Genomic DNA, 16,359 nt, shown 5'->3' on the forward strand with positions numbered 1-16,359 from the left:
TTTTTCATGCAAAGGCTTTTATTTATGAAGTCTGTATTACTGTACAATAGCACACACTTGTCTCTATGATCATTCTAAATGATCTATTTCAATGTAGACAAACATTGTGCCTTTTATAATTAGTTCCTTTTTCACAATCTAAAAATACCATGTTCTGCTTTAAATATGTAGAATACCTTTTGAAACTAAAATATACATTATTTGAAATATAACAGTTGTTTATCGGTTTGACTATATACCGTACCAAATGCAAGTATATGCAAATACACTTCTCCGTGACTTGCTACGCATATCATGCACACACACACACACACACACACACACACACACACACACGCACACAACTAAAGATGCCGCACATAAAAAAGAATCTATCCATATATCGTCTGTATGAAAATAGAAAATATCAAAGCAAGATGTGCACGAATCAGTCTATATGTTACAAATAACTTGCAGTACAAAAGACTAACGAGCATGACCTTGAACAAGGTGGGACAGGTACTGAGCCAAAAACAGGGATAAAACAAACCTCGGATTGAGCTACCATCGATTACTCCAGCCAAAGCCACTTTCCCATACATCTACAACCGGACCAACAACATCATGGATCATAATTATCTTACTGACAAAAGAAGAAAAAAATAAAATAAAACCTGGCATAGGCCAGACACGAGGAAACCAGTAGTTGCAGCTTTGAATTTTGGTATTAAACCCAGTAAATGTTGATGTCCAATGCATAGTATAAAGTTTGGTTTGGTATATTCCCAAATGTCTTTTGTATTGCTATCCCGAAAGCAAAGTCAGTTCTGCTCAAAACCTGTCAAATAAGTACTGATACAATATTGAACATAAAATAATTTAACATGTTTACAATGTCCTGTATATTATAATTAAGAATATACGAAGGAATATTAGGTTGAACCCAAATAAACCAAAAAAATAAAAACTATGAATTAGGTCTTAAGTCAAAATAAAGAAAGAAAGAAATAGCAATTTTATACATATTTCTTGTTAAAATGACTGCCAGTACATGATTCTTGAAATGTTTTTCTTCTAATTTTGCAACTTAGCTTGTGATATGAGAATTTTGAAAGTAAAAAAACAAAAACAAAAAACAAGTTGTAATGTGATATAATTTATCACAGTTATTTTTTTTAAGTGTGTAAAATTAGGACTTTATTTTCATAACTTTGGGACTCCCCCCAAGTATATTTAGCTTCTTTTCCCCCCTCTAACTTTAGCTATAACTTTCATTCAGAATAACAAGTATTGGACAATTCATTATTACTATATTTTCCAACACGTTCACCATTTTCACAAGAGTAAAAAAAATAAATAAATACATTTAAATGATTATGCTTGAGAAACAGTGTGTACAAGGCACACCTTTCATTCAACATACCTGTATGATATTTATCATTTCCTGCAGAAAAGCACTTCTGAAATCACAGATAGACAACGGCAGTTAAATATAGACCTCTGTTACTGCCCAAAAATGCATATACAATATTTTTAATGGGTTTTATAGTGGTTGGCAAAGTAGCACTCAAATCAGTCACTTCTGATCTACAGTATGTGGCATTTGCTAATGCTGATGCTGAAAGTGAAGCGGGCTGTTTCACAAATCACACTCAAGATAAAATCTTTCTGAATTGGAGCAGATTATTGGTTCTCAACGCCAATAACCTCAAAACAGCAAAATCACACAATTGTACCAAAATGTAAAGCTTTAACGTGGACATTTAAATGAGATCACTTTCTTGAAATGGAGACATACAGTACTACTTCAAATATATCCCAAAAACCTACCAATAAAAACATACAATTATATTGCTCTTGAGTGAAACTATTCAAAGACCACAGTGTTTCTCATTGCAACCCAGACGCTGAGTACATTCGCTATCATACAGGTAAAAGAATAAAGAAAAGAGGGTTCCATTATTAGTGTAACACTCAAATACCACATAAAAAAAATCTGTCATTTTCTGAACATATATAAGAAAATATACATTTCTTAAATTTATTTTTATAGTCTGGATAAAATGTTATACTTTTTTCTCATATTTACATTTGTTGAAGGTTAATACTGATTGTAATGCAATACTGTTGCCTTTTTTAATTTACCTGTTACATTTCTTTTTGTTTTGAAGAGCAGAAGCACTTTTACATTCATAATTCAACACTGCGCCAGAAGGTCCAGTGCCGAAGGAAATAATGACATGCACTGTAACGAAAGCAAAAAACGAAAATATTTCACAGGAAGGCAGTTTACTTGGTGTAGCAAAGAAACATTTGAAGGGTGGCTGGAGGGGAAGGGCTCGAGTGAGCAGGTTGAAAACGCTTGGAGAACTGTCCATCCACCCATTTTCAAGACCGCTTGTTTGCATTCAGGTCATGAGTGAGCTGCAGCCTATCCCAGCTGACTTTGAATTGGCACTACCTTTTTATTTGGCTGTAAAAATGTTTCCGCAGCACCAGGAAAAGGAAAGTCAGATTTGTCGGGGGTGATATGTAACAATACTGGAAGCCGTGGGATAAGAAGAAAGCCTTTTTTTTTTTCTTGGAAAAAAAGGTTGTTAACTTGAAGAAGAAAGAGTTCCACAGTGGTAAACTGCGGAGTCAGAGGTTACACACGCTCCACTCGACTGGGGTCGTAGGAGTCTGTTGAGAAAAGACAAGACAATGCAATTGAAAGGAAATCAGTACGGTTACTTTAAATTGTGGTCATAAATTTGTCAAACAATTGCTGAAAAGTTCCGAACTATTGTAGTCATTCAGCAGCTGTATTCATTATGCACTTACACAGCTAACTGATTTTCTACAACGGAATATTGGGGCCACACTGGAATAAAAAAAATAAATAAAAAAAAAACACCCACCTGAGACATTTAGCATCTCCTCATGCTCCATATTTGAGGGCGCAAAGGACTCAGTGCTGAAACTGAGTGGTAGGGTTATTTCTCTTTTGGGAACGCTTCGTGGTTTAGGAAGCAGTGGAGGTTTCTGGAGCTTCGTACGACGCTTTGCTTTGGGCAACTTTTCTATCTTAACGTCGTTTTTCATTTCACTTCTAACTTCGGCTGCTTCATGTTTGTCTGTGTTGTGTTCAACGCCAAGCTCCACTTTTCCGTCTGGCTCGTCTGTCTTCACTTCAACATCTTCTCTACCTTCTTCCTTTATTGCTTTTAGTGTAATATCCACATTTTTATGTTCTACCTCCTCTGATTTTCCATCTCCTTTGCATATATCGTCATTGTCTTCACCAGGTTGACAATCTTTGAGGGACTCTATCTTGCCCTGCGTTTCACATGCATTTTCATGCTCAACTGGAGAATCCATATCCTCCTCTCCCCTCCTTCCATTCTGTGCATTCAGGCTTTCTTCATCTTCTTGTTTATCCTCAACCTCAACCTTTGGCTCTTCCGTGACGAAGTTTTCCTGTCTACCTACATCTCTCTCCTCAGAATTAGACTCTTTACTGGAATTGGAACCTTTCAGGCTGAGGCGTCTAATTCGAGACACTGAGTCTAGCTCTTTGAGTCGGGCTAGTCTGTCCGTGGTTGACCTGCCCATAGATGAAGCAGATGCGGAAGCAGAAGAGCTTAGTTTCTCTTGCAGGGATTCAATGAATTTGCTTGAAAGATGTGGTGTGGTGCCCTTCTTTTCTCCTTTCCTTAGTGGTACCTTCTCATCGAGGGTGATGGGTAGGGATAGAGGAAGAGTATATGGTGGAAATTCAGGCAGGTCCAGCACCATTGCGTGTTCCCCCTCATTGTGATTGTTGCTGTGCTTTTGTCTACCACCTTCATTGTGGTCTTCCCCTAATTTCGACACTTTGACTTCTTCCATCTCTGTTCCCAGTAAAATGAGGGATTCCTGTTCGACTTCCTCGGGCTCTTCGATCACATTCTGTTTGTCTCCACCTGGAACATGTGGTTTCTCAGCTACAGGAGATTCCGCATCATCACTCTTATCTGACACTCCCAAGGTCTGCATTGGAACGCTAATGCCCAAAATTCTGGCAGCTCTCTGCTCAATTGATTCATTTTCTGGTATTCCCTTTGCACATTTAACTTCATACAGGCTACTGAGGTCCTCTGCAGGTAATACGTTGGCTTTCTCGTGAATAAGCAAGGTCTCAAGATGCACGTCTGCTATTGTTGACTCATTTGTGTTGTATTTCAGAGGCTCTGGGTCACTGTATTTCTCATTACCATCATCCTTGAACACAAAGGGAGCCTCCCTGGTCAGCTGGGTGTCGAGTGGGGAACTTTTACTCTTGGGCAATTTGCCGTTTTCGCTCCCGCCTCCACAAATGCTCAAACTCAGCTCACCCCCGCCTTGTGGCATTTTGTCTAACTGAGCTATTGTCTCACTTTCTGCTTCATCTTGAAACTCTCGATCAGAACTGCTCTCTGGTCTGCCACCATTTTTTACATGCCCTGTGCTGATCTCATTTGAACGCTGCACTGGCAGGTCCTCGTGATCAAGGTGATGAGAAACCAGGAGTGAGCGCTGCATTGTCTCCCCGTGACCACTAGGAGTCTCTGTGTAGACTGTTAGCCCAACATCCCTTAGCATTGACTCCTGGGGGACGGGAATATCCTGCCTATAAAGCAGGTTAGAATGACTGTGTTGAGGGAGTGAGGACACAGCTGGTCTCCCACCTGGGGTGGGGATTACACATACTTTATCAGTTAATGTCATGTTGGTCTGTGGCCCGGCAAAAGCCTGTTGTTGGCCCATGGATTCCAAATCATTGGCAGAAGGAAAGGATTTTGATCTTATTTTGATAGCAGGTTTTTCTGTGAGTATGGGTGGAAGACTCATTGCTTCTCTGCCTGCCCCAAGGCCGGTTGTGAAAAGTGTTCCTGATTTATAGTGGCAATTTCTTTTATTCATACCATCTAAATCATCAATTGATAGACCAACATGACGCCTCTTGCTGATTGTGTCTTCCATCTCTTTATTGATGGTTTCCAGCTCACCAATGGCATCAAATGGTCGTCGGTTGACTGGCTTGAGGAGAAACTGACCAAAGGCCACTTGTTCGGCACACTCTGGAGGACTGGAGTTGCTCCCCTTTGGAGAGGATGGGTTCTGGTCTCCTGGATCAGGTTGTTTGGATGGGGAGGATATGTGTTGTTCAGAAGGTTGCAATGATTGCTGCGGTGTTGGGCTGTTGCAAAGTCGGGAGAAGGCGCTGTTACTAGAGGGATGGAGGTTTTTCTGGCCAGCCATGGGATAACCGTAAGAGGAACCATTATCTGTTCCTACTCCGCTATCAGTCGTCGTGTCCGAGGCAGAGTGGACAGGTTCTTGTTTTCCGGGTGGGCTTTGGGGTTCTGGACTTTTCACCACTGTCAAGGGTGAGCCAGTCTGGGTTTCCTGGTTACGGTATTGGTTTCCTGGCCAGGACCCGGAATAACACGTGTCCTTGTCCTCATTGGCTTGAAGTGCCCAGGCATCTATGATCTCCTTCCTTAAAGGAGCCCTCTTGTAATTCCTCAGGGAGGAAGTGCTGGTGGTGTGAAAATGTGAGTAGTGGACTCTGATGGGCATCTCATTGACTGACTTGCTTCGCAGGGTATGGGTCTCCTTGAGGCCTACAGCAAAGGTTTCTGTATTGTTCACAGTCAGACTTCGTGCTGTGTCATTGTTGTTCTGATCTGCTGAAAAATCTTTGTTAAGGTTAGTCGGTGTGTGAAGGGGAACAGACACAAGGCAGAAGATGGTCTCACTCACTCTTCTCTTAGTATTTCTGTTATTCTCCAACCCTGAATCTGGGGCAATTTTCTTCACTTGTGTGATGGTTTCTGCGAAGACCTGATCTAAGCTGGACCCCTGGCGAGACGCTGCTCTTCTTATTGGGGCCTGAAAGGCTGAAGATGGCGATGGAGGAGGACGTTGGTTTTTGGAATATATGTTGCAATTTTGGTCAGTTGCTGAGAAATTATCGTCAGTCGCTTTGTGCAAATTGCTGTGCCACCTCTTATTGTCATTGTCAAAGTCACATGAAGACGTCTGATTAGCATCACTAGCCAGTTTGGCAGCGAAAAAAGGCCCCTTTGATGGGGGCATAAAGGCACTGTTGCCGGATGCTGGCTCCGACACGGTGGTGCTGGGTAACTCATTGCGGATGTGACGTATCTTGTCCGCGTCTGTCAGGGAATTACCACCAAGAGCTGAGGAAATGTGCCGTATGCGGGGGTCATCGAAGGAGATATACTGGACCCCTCCGCCTGGATGGTCTTGCAAAGTACAAACAGGATGGAGCTGCTTCTGGCCTGCAATGCATCTCTCTCTGGATGATTCAGACCAAGAACCTGCTGGATGTCGAGCGATCCAATGAGATCCATCTGGAGCCACGTGTATCTGCTGGTACACATCACCTCTGTACCTAAAAGCAAAATAACACCCGTGGATTGTACCCACATTGTGTAACAACACTTTTTGGAAATCATTCACAATTATAAACAACGATTATATTTAACATTTATATCTGAATATTTATTTTTATATTGTAAAAATGTATTTAAGTCGGGACGCAACTAACATGCAACATGTAGAGTTAATATTCTACTGTACAGGTAAAATGGATGCTCCACTACTGAACACAGTAAACCTAACATTGATCTACGGAACTGCAGATGTTTATAGAGCTGGGGCTGTATCACTTAATGAAGGCTGTCTCTGTCTACTGCGTCTAAGAATATAGTGGAAGTGGGTCCAGAATAATATGCTCAGCCATCCTCTTTAATCACATGGCTTATGGTGTGTTTTTGACAATTTATCTAGAAACATTGATGTTTCCGCAATTTCAGTCAGAGCCATGGTTCTCCTACTATGACCGTCATTTAACCTGACAGCACTGTTTTGGATCCAGAAATAGATCGGAAGGGGACCCCTCAAGGAACACTGAATTTGCATAACGAAAGTAAGAGAAAGGTTTGACTTTTTTTTCCGGAGGAATTTAAAGCAGGATTATGTAAGACGCGGAAAACTAATTTCAGGTTTTCCCCTGCATACAACAAAAGCTAATGTAATTCATAATGCACAACTAAAGAATATCAATTTACAAATAGACAAACATTATAGTATAGAATTCAAGCAACAAATGATCCGATATTACTCTAATGTTACACTGCATTTCTTTTGAGAATATCTTTACCCATAAAAATAGGACACATTACCTGTAATCAACTGCAATCTCACCATATCCCCGGCGCCCTCCTATAATCACGGGGGCTCGCTTATATGATGGGGGAGGGATGTATCCTGGAGGTCCAGAATCCTGTGCAAAATAGTCTAGTGGCGCATCACCTGTTCGTGTGATGGGAAGAGGAGTCCTGTCCCTGGTATGGGAAAGAACTGAGTCTCTCCCAGACAACACCTCACAGCTTCCCCTGATCTGCTGGTGCATTTCATAGGAGGGAGGTCTGGGGGGTCGAGTGAAGCGGGGCTTTGGCGTTAATGATAATGGGTTGGCACTTGCTGGCCGGCCATTCTCCGGCCAGCGGGGTGCCCTGTAAAGGTCATGGTGTGACATAGGGTGGCCGTTAACCCGCCTGTACAAGTCCTGACCACATGACGCCATGTTCACATATTGCAGGCTCTCAGGTCGCAGCATCCTGGGCATGGACTGGGATTTGGCTTTGGTCCTGGGGTGGACTACCATTCCCTCTGGTGTCCTGGCATGGAGCCGCTGCTGCTCCTGCGCCCGACGTTCGCCCTCACTCTGCGACATCTGGCGACTAAAGCTGACAGCTGGACGCCACTCTTCTGTCCCCAGGCTCTGGCACTTCCTCTCAGTGGCCATCCTCCAATGTTTGAGAGCTGCCTCCCTCTCTTTAGCACGAGCCTGTACCTGGGCTGCCCAGCGTTGCCGCTCCTGGGCTACTCTCTGACGCTCTTCAGTGGACAATTCTTGACCTCGTGCTTGTTGATGTACCTCTGGTCTGTTACATTCCCCATTTCCCCCTGCATGGCACTCTCTGTGGTCAGCATAATCCAGCAGCACGGTAAAGTCCTGGCCTCTCCTCCTCCAGAAGGACACATCCTTGGACTGTTGACCTCTGATGCCATCACAGAACCTAAAAGGAAATGTCCCATTAGAGGACATCTTGAGTAAAACCTTCTGAAACTTGGCTATTGTATTTTTAAAGCTACAATACATATTTTTATACAACACACAATGAGAAAGGTTGTGATCAATTTGAAATTTTAAAGCAATTAAAGTAGTACTGTAGCAGTGTTGAAAAAATCTGGAAAACGTTAATACAGAACGTAGCCGATTTATGATAAAAGTTGGATCCAACTTCCACTAGATGGAGACAGATGGCCATGAGAAAAGTCATTTGGATGATGTAAAGACCATGTTAAACATACCTGTATACACAATAAGGGCATTTACACTCACCAACATTGGCCTTTCCCTCATAACAGATTACATATTTCAACACCTTAATAAAAAACTAATAATAATAATAATAACAGCAACTGCTACTGTGAGATGACACACAAGGTGTAGTGATGACTCTATGCAGTTTAATTTGAGCTGTTTTCAAAATGACTGGCAGACGAACATCATAAAAAAGATGCATGTACATGTGCACACGCCCCAAGGCTGTGGTCACTGAACGCTCTTGACATTTCAATCTATGATTGTCACTGGTCAGAGATGTTTGCTGTGGGAAAGGAGGCGAGATCCATGCCAATCTGCTAAATAAGTGGGTATCACATTTAATGTGAGTTTTAATCATTTGTCTAATTGTGTCACTATCTATTAGGAACGCAAAGAGAGGCCATTTCAAATCCAAACTGAAGCTGTCAGGAAAAAAAAGTGATTTGGATAAGCAGAAAGAGAGAAAGAGCAACCAGGCTGTAATTGCATCCCATACATTGACTCCCAGGATCCCACTGGCCAAAGCAGTAATATGAATATGCGGATTAGTTCTCTCAAAGAAAAATTAAAACCAGCGAATCAAAACAGCTACTTACTTTAAAGATGTGATTTTATTTTTTTAATTTATTTTTTGCTGTCTGGAAAAACAGGATTAATAAAAAAAAAACAAAAGGAAAGAAAAAAACATTTACCAAATCTCATTGTTTGGACATTGGAACAGCTGTATTGACTTTGTTTCAGTTACAGCACATTAGCTAGTGCAAACAGGCAAACAAAACAGCCCTGTTAAAAGAAAAAAAAAAAGTTCAGTTCCAACCAAGCATTATCTGTAGTTCTATCAATACAATCTACAAACAAACCTAAAATCTAACTGTGCCTACCCAATAGGGCCTCAATTGCATAACACCAGACTAAGCTAAATATAGCTCATTCACCATATACATTATTTATTAAACCCTATATACATGCTGTGTTGTTGATGGGGTGCCTAGTCTATCATTCAGTATAATTCTGGAGTTTCTGTGAAAGACAGTTGGCCATATGTGGAAGGCTCAGTAAAAATGACATCTGTGTGTGTAATACTTGGCATGCTTAAATGGGGCACACAGGCTTGCCCCTGAGCTGTTTTGATTATGACTATAAGGTCCAATGTGGCCTATTAGGATTCCAGCACACATTGTCTCTCTCACCTCTTCATAATGAATATTGGGTTGTGAAAAATATTGGGTCGTAGAAAAAGGTCAAATGGAGGAAGGACACACAAGGAGAAAGCAAATAGCAAAGGAGCGATGTTGTTCATGAGAGATGGTGCCATTCAAAATGTGGTGCAAATGTGGTTATTTAATGTCATAGATCTGTTTCATCAAAGCACCGGAACAAATAACGCTTTGTCATTATTCGATCAATGTTAAGGTCAATGATAATTGGGACAATAGGCGGTACAATTCTTCAGCAAATGACAGTACTGAATGTCACAACACACAATTGATCTTACCCACTGTCTGAGGTCAGCGACTCTCCAAAGGAAGGAGTTTCAATTTGGCCGTGGATTTCTCCCCCCTGCCTTGACTGGCTTCTGTCCCTGGGTTCGACGTTGTTGTTGGGGCAGCCAGTTCCAGCCACGTATGCTTGAGGGTGCCTGCTTGCACAGTTGTTTCCGTATGCCACTCTCGAGCCTCCTTCATAGCCGTTCACTATCCTGCTACTGGGCCTGCTCCCCAAACTCTCGTGGTGTTTATTGTAAGATGGAGGTGAGGAAGAGGGCGCCTGGCGCGATGTAGATGCAGGGGTTGGGGTCGGGGCGGTGGAGGCGGTAGTATGCTTAGGTAGCTTATATCCATGAGAAATGAGGAGGTCCTCCACGCTGTACATGTTCGCATTTGTTTATGCTGGTGTGTTTCCTCTTTACCCCCCTCTCTGTCTTTTTCCACTGTTTTTGGGAGAACAAGGTAGGTCGGTTGTCAGGCCGGCGTCTCTGCTTCTTCCCTGTGTGCGGCGGCAGGATCACCGGCACAACTGTGCAGGCGAAGCCATCGCTGAGTACAAAGGAAAGAGGGAGATGACTTCAATAGATAAAAGAGACATCTTACAAGGATCATGTGAAATTGACATGTCAGAACTGTAACACAAGACCAAGAATTTATCTATATTTGCCTTTTAAAAAAAACAACATCAAATTGGAATGTTGCCACAACTGTGTGCCGTTTGACACAGCAACCAATCAGATAATGTAGATGTGTGTTGACGTCAGAGCCAGCGTCTATTGCTGCACATAAAAGACTTGTTGGACAACAACAATTGCTTCCAATATAAAAGGGCAGGAGAAGTGAATGTCGGATGTTAAAACATAGAAATCCAGTCCAGCATTGTTGGATTCCATCACACACGGGTGTCATCCCACCCCTGATATGGCTCTGACAGTAGCTCCAAAGATGAAAAATTGCAAGGTGAACTGCAAGTGTGAAAGTGGCGAGAGAAAAGGTGATGGTAAAACCTTTATCCCCACTAGGTTTTGTCAAAGGTCCAAGTTTACAGCTTCTCATGAGCCTTCCCCTCCCTTCTCTTATCCATCTTACTGAGGGAACATTGGCACCAAAATTGTCTACGTCCAGAACTCTGGTGGACAAAGAAGTCAACAAATACCCTTTAAATGAACACCATCGCCAGCAAACTGCAGGGTGCTAAATGTCACGGATGAAACTAGTGCTGCTGTACATCACAATGACAAACGAGGGATCGTATTCCTTTCTGCTTACATCCTCATCCACATTCTTGGGGTCTATTTTGCATCTCAAAAGTATTTCCTTCATCTGACTGGATAAGCAGCATATTTTAAAACTAAACACTGAATTAACTGAGGACTGTAACGCTGGTGAAAACTTCACAGCGATCCCAAGATACCATGCAAATATGTGAGCAGCACAGTCACATTTGCCAAACTACCCGATTTTTCCAGGAGACTCACGTAATTTCAATGCCCTCTCCAGGCGTTCCCTCTGTGATTTTTGGGGGGAGGTTGCCACTTGTTTATATTTATTCATGCTGGTAATTTTCAACCACTCGAAGAAAAAGACGTTTGCAGCATAGAGTGGATATAAAAAAGGCAACACACAACACCACTGTTCAAATGCTAGGTTTTGGGGATATATAAAATCAAACCAAGATGGATAATTTCACACCTTTTTCCACCATTAATGTGACCTATAACCTGTGCAATTAAAAAATAGAATCAAACAACTGATATAATTGGTTCCACGAGTGTGTACACCCTCTTATTACTGGGAATGTGGCTGCGTTCAGAATTAACCAATCATATTCAAACTCGTTAAATGGGAGGGAATCAGCAGACAACTTTCACCATTTAAAGTGCCGCTGATTAACCCCAAATAAATTTCCGCTGTTCGAGTAGACTTTTCATGAAATATTTTTAGGTTTTGTGGTAACACGACCTTCAGTTGTAACTGTATATAACTCCTGAAGCAAATCAGACATGCTTCACTAAGGTGTTGTGTTTGCACCAAAAATACCTTTTATAATTAGGGCCAAAGAGTTCAACCATGGTTTCAGTGGAATTTAACACATTATCCCACATGCGTTTAGGAGATTTCAAGTGTTGTTTTTTTTCCCCTTGGCATTAAAACCGGGGTGTGTTAATTTTGTTTTTTTGTTTGTTTTTTAATCCATTGTATATATGACTGATTTAGCATGCAAGTAGCGAGGTAGAAGAACCAGCAGCTTTGAATGTAAGGCAGTACTAAAGTAATCATCAAGCAAGCAAATTTCATCACGGCAGAATGAAAAGCTTAACGACAGTGAACATACTGTTGATGCAGATACTGTGGAAACAAAGATCGCAATGCTATTGCCCAGACGAACATAATTTCATTTTGCGCTTGAGATGAAAAACACCTTAAAAAAGAAAAAGCAACATCCCTGTGTACATACAAAGTCAACAGATCTAGTTAAAGTAAAACATTATGACTAATAAAAAGATTTTCTTTCCCTTTTGTAAGCTATTTAACATGAAAAAAACATTCAAGTGTGATCAAAACTGATAGTGAAAAGACAATTATGTCATATCACTGTAATTGTAAGTTTGGGTAATAGCCATTTAGCTGTTAAATAATAAAATAATAATAATAAATCAAACCAAATGTTAAAATTGCAATTCAAAGATTTTTGTCCGTATGTATAACCTTTTGACCCATATCCAAGAGCACTTACATTGTTTTTAATTTGATAATAAAAATGTATTGTACTGTATTTCATTATTCATTATCTTGGCTCTGATCATCTTGCAAAAAAAGTAAAAAAAAGTATTTTGGTGTTCCCGCTACAAAAAGGAATAGCTCGCCAGTACCAGATGTACAGACTTCAAATCTGTTGAGTGACGGTGCTGCTTTTAAGCGTGATGAAAACAAGTAGACAGTAATTATGATATTTTGGATTGCACAATAGCATTCATACAAAATCTAATTTCTGTCCAGAATATCTGACTTGACTATCAAGGCCCAATGAAGACTGTGCTGATGATAGCCAGGGTGCATCTGCTAATGATGAAGTCATACACGCTGCCCCAACAGGTCAGATGCTGAGTGCCAAAAATGTGGACTTTCCGTAATTAGAAATGTCATTCAGGAACAGAAATCAAATCTGTTCAGAGAGTCTAAAAACCAATCGCACTTTGATCGTCGAATGGTAGGGCCAAATAACTCATTTTTGGTTTGACGAACAGATGGCTGCCTGGCCAAAAATGTATTCATCTGAAACAGATTGGCATTTGTTTTGCATTTTAGCATTTGTTTGCCACGATATTCCCACAGAAATGAAAAAACAATAAACAGCCTAGACTCAGGGGGCAGCATCACTCCCCTAACTGTATGTCCTTGTTCCTTTTCTGTTCCTTGTACCTGAACCTTAGCAGAGCCTACTACGAGGTGATTAACAGGATCCAAGACCGTGAAATGCTGCTCTTTGTATGTATGGCTCCTTAATAAGATTATCTTCTTCATTTAAAACTTAAACCTGTTAGCTTTGGCGGATTGACTCTTGGCTCTTACCCAGTTAATACTTTAGTTAAGTTTCACTTTTTCCATTTACGTAATCTCTTCAAGGAGAGTCAAACTGGAAGTTTGCTGGGTATTCTGAAGTGAACAATGTCAAGACAATGACACAAATCATTTTATTTGGATTATTCATTTGGCCCAACCCTTTTTCTGTTTGAAAATCATGGTTCACAGAAGAAAAATGCCAGAACAATCAGAAGCAATCACTATCTGCATGCGTCACTCTGTTGACAACATACTGTATGTTTCTGAACTTCAGCATTAGTTCAATGTAACACTCGCTAAAACTGTGTCCTTCATTTTCAATGTTAAGAGCACATTTATTATGTAAATAAGATCATTAGAAGCATGTCAACCTCCATTTCTGGCAGTTTGTGAGAATTAGGCTATTGCTTGAGGTTGTAAATATACAGACTGGGACTTTTAACAGAAATATGTATGCACACTTTCACAATACCTTAGGCTGTGTATGAATATTTCAGAAATCAGTGTGATTCTTATCAGTGTTCTTTCCTCCTTAATTAATTTAGATTTCGGTCAAGGGCCAAACTCATTAATATGATAATATGTAATATGATAATCCACCTTACCTTGTGATAATATTCCATGTGCATATAAACCTGTTTTAAGTGAACATCCGTATGCCGTCTGATCCAACTTAATCCCTAATCTGGGGCAATTGCTCTTGGTGACATCAGTAAATGAGGATTATCTCCATCATCGGGTAAAGTGAGGATTTCCTCCTGTAAAATGATCTGCCTTCATACAGTCCCCGCCCTTACTGCTCCTTTCCCATGACAAGCTGCATTTAAATACTGCTAATGCTGTTACGCAATGGAATTACTCATTTTATGTCAAGTAAAACCTTGGATTGAAGGAACGCTATGCAACAATAGTCGGCGTTCATCCCCCCACTACACAAAAACATTGTGTTCCGTGACAATACCCTCTTGTGTGGAAAAGGGATGGCATTGTGGTTGCTTGAATATGGAAACTGGAAAAAAACAAAAGTGCAGATCTGCTGTATTTTTGTTGAAGGCGTTCTCTCAGAAAGGAGAAATTAATGAAATAGTTGATATGGATAACGTACAGTTCTATGCGAAGCGAGCTAAAAATAAACAGAACCACATGAGGGCTGGCATTTCCCCACAGACGACCCTCGCACCGCCCCCACGTGTTCTCTTCTCATCAGCCGCCTCATTTTTACTCGCTAAGCAGTCAAAGATAAAATTCTTATGCTTTTGAGGTCATATCAACGAATATCAAGGCCAGTGTTGGTTTATTAAAAAACAATTGCAAACATTTTGGCTGTGACATGAAGGTGCACACATGGCTGGCTGGAGGAGCGTGACGGCTTGCAGGTTGACAGTTTGGTGTCACCTCCTTACTGTATTTATGGTCGAACTAAGATGAGATAGAGCAAGGGTGGCACACAATACTGGATAGAGCACTGTTAAATTGACCGCGTCACAGGCGCTACACTTACATAAAAAGGGTTGCCAGAAATGATTAGTAAGCAGTTATGATCGGCCACGAACATAGCAAAGAACTCTCTGCTCTATGGTCAAAACAAATTGAGTAAAAGTGATTTATGTTGCCCTGAAGGGGACACAGCTGTGATGAAATGGCACAAAACACCCAAACAGAAAGGAATGTAAGCATACAAAGGCTAAAACACCGAACCAAAAAGACAATCATTTTGTTTACTAAAAATATTCCACTAGAGCCGCACCTCTCCACATTGTTCCCAGTCTCCTTGGATCTAAAAAGAGAGTCCCGAGCTGGGTGTGTACTTGGCCGGTCTCTGGTTCTGCATCTGTTTGGACTGTGCACACACAGACCCTACTATGGGACGAAAGCCCATTACATTCAGCAAACAGCAAAGATCTGCAGATTGTTTATCTTTGTGACAACACCGTGTTCATTGAAGTGCCCTTCGCTTCCAGAGGAAGTGCGCCGCTGTGGGGATGGAGGTGCACCGACTGTGTCCCAAATGTTTCCAATCAGCCTCTCTGCGGGCCTCTGTTTGTCCACTGAAAGCATGTCAGAGGCATGTTTTTGACAGATGCCTAGTGGATAAACAAGCAAGCAAACTTCAGACCTTATTTTACAAATGCTGACTTCCACTTCAGGTGCACACTAACTCAGCAACATTAAGCACTGACATATCTAGCGAGTACCCGCCATCCATTACAAAAACCCCACTGGGTCAGGAGTTACACTTCTCTTAATAAACCTGTTACAGTAACGAAAAATGCTGTCTTAAATGAATCCACCAAATAAACAATGCAGTTTCCTCAGATACGGCATGATGATGCTACAAAACACTGTCAAATTAACTGAGGACTCACATACTAGCAATCCTCACGAAGCATATAAATATGGCCCTGTGAGCAGTGTAGGTCTGGCAACTAAACAAATGACATTGGCAAATTGGTATGCGTTCAAATCTATACTTGGTTTTCTCTGGTCCAAAACTGTTGATAGGTTTGTTAAGTTTCCCCTGTTTTATTTTCGCACAATAAAAAAATATAAGCAAACCAAAATGCACCACAACCAACCATGTACTGTATCTCAAAACTGTAAACAGGAAGATTGTGAGTTTTGTACTCGATAGCGGAGGACAGTTTCCTCAGGAAACGACACGACTAGCTGAAATTGTGAACAGCGAACCGCAAATATGCAAGGGTTTACTGTAATCATTACAAACAAGTTAATATATTTTTAATAATCATCTGGAGAATCGATCAAGATACAAGACTAGTGCACTTTAAGGGGACATTGGGACTTGCCGGGAAAATATATTCCCTTACACAGTGAAAAAAAGAAAGAGGGTCCACATCCGATTTAGATTATTGTTTTCCCATCTGAACCAAAACAATCAAGGGA

General features: G+C 41.1%; 1 protein-coding gene and 1 long non-coding RNA gene across 3 annotated transcripts in view; one reads left to right on the forward strand and one right to left on the reverse strand.

Moving 5' to 3' along the window:
• Positions 1 to 16,359, reverse strand: part of jcada (junctional cadherin 5 associated a) — a 24,695-nt gene continuing 8,336 nt past the window's right edge. The window contains exons 2-6 of one of the 2 annotated variants that reach the window (XR_009785959.1): positions 9,900 to 10,440; positions 7,194 to 8,093; positions 2,880 to 6,400; positions 2,125 to 2,661; positions 1 to 1,439 (exon numbers count right to left, since the gene is read on the reverse strand). Coding sequence is in view for 1 of the 2 variants with exons in the window: in XM_061758582.1 (XP_061614566.1) it covers positions 2,627 to 2,661; positions 2,880 to 6,400; positions 7,194 to 8,093; positions 9,900 to 10,276 (4,833 nt within the window). In the remaining variant the exon portion in view is untranslated. Of the gene's footprint in view, positions 2,662 to 2,879; positions 6,401 to 7,193; positions 8,094 to 9,899; positions 10,441 to 16,359 lie in introns of both variants that reach the window. The other variant, XM_061758582.1, reaches the window with a different exon arrangement.
• Positions 13,317 to 16,359, forward strand: part of LOC133470330 (uncharacterized) — a 26,503-nt gene continuing 23,460 nt past the window's right edge. The window contains exon 1 of the long non-coding RNA XR_009785960.1: positions 13,317 to 13,380. This is a non-coding gene — a long non-coding RNA (uncharacterized LOC133470330). The remainder of the gene's footprint in view (positions 13,381 to 16,359) is intronic.

This window comes from Phyllopteryx taeniolatus, chromosome 20, assembly GCF_024500385.1.
Source record: "Phyllopteryx taeniolatus isolate TA_2022b chromosome 20, UOR_Ptae_1.2, whole genome shotgun sequence".
Taxonomy (NCBI): Eukaryota; Metazoa; Chordata; class Actinopteri; order Syngnathiformes; family Syngnathidae; genus Phyllopteryx; species Phyllopteryx taeniolatus.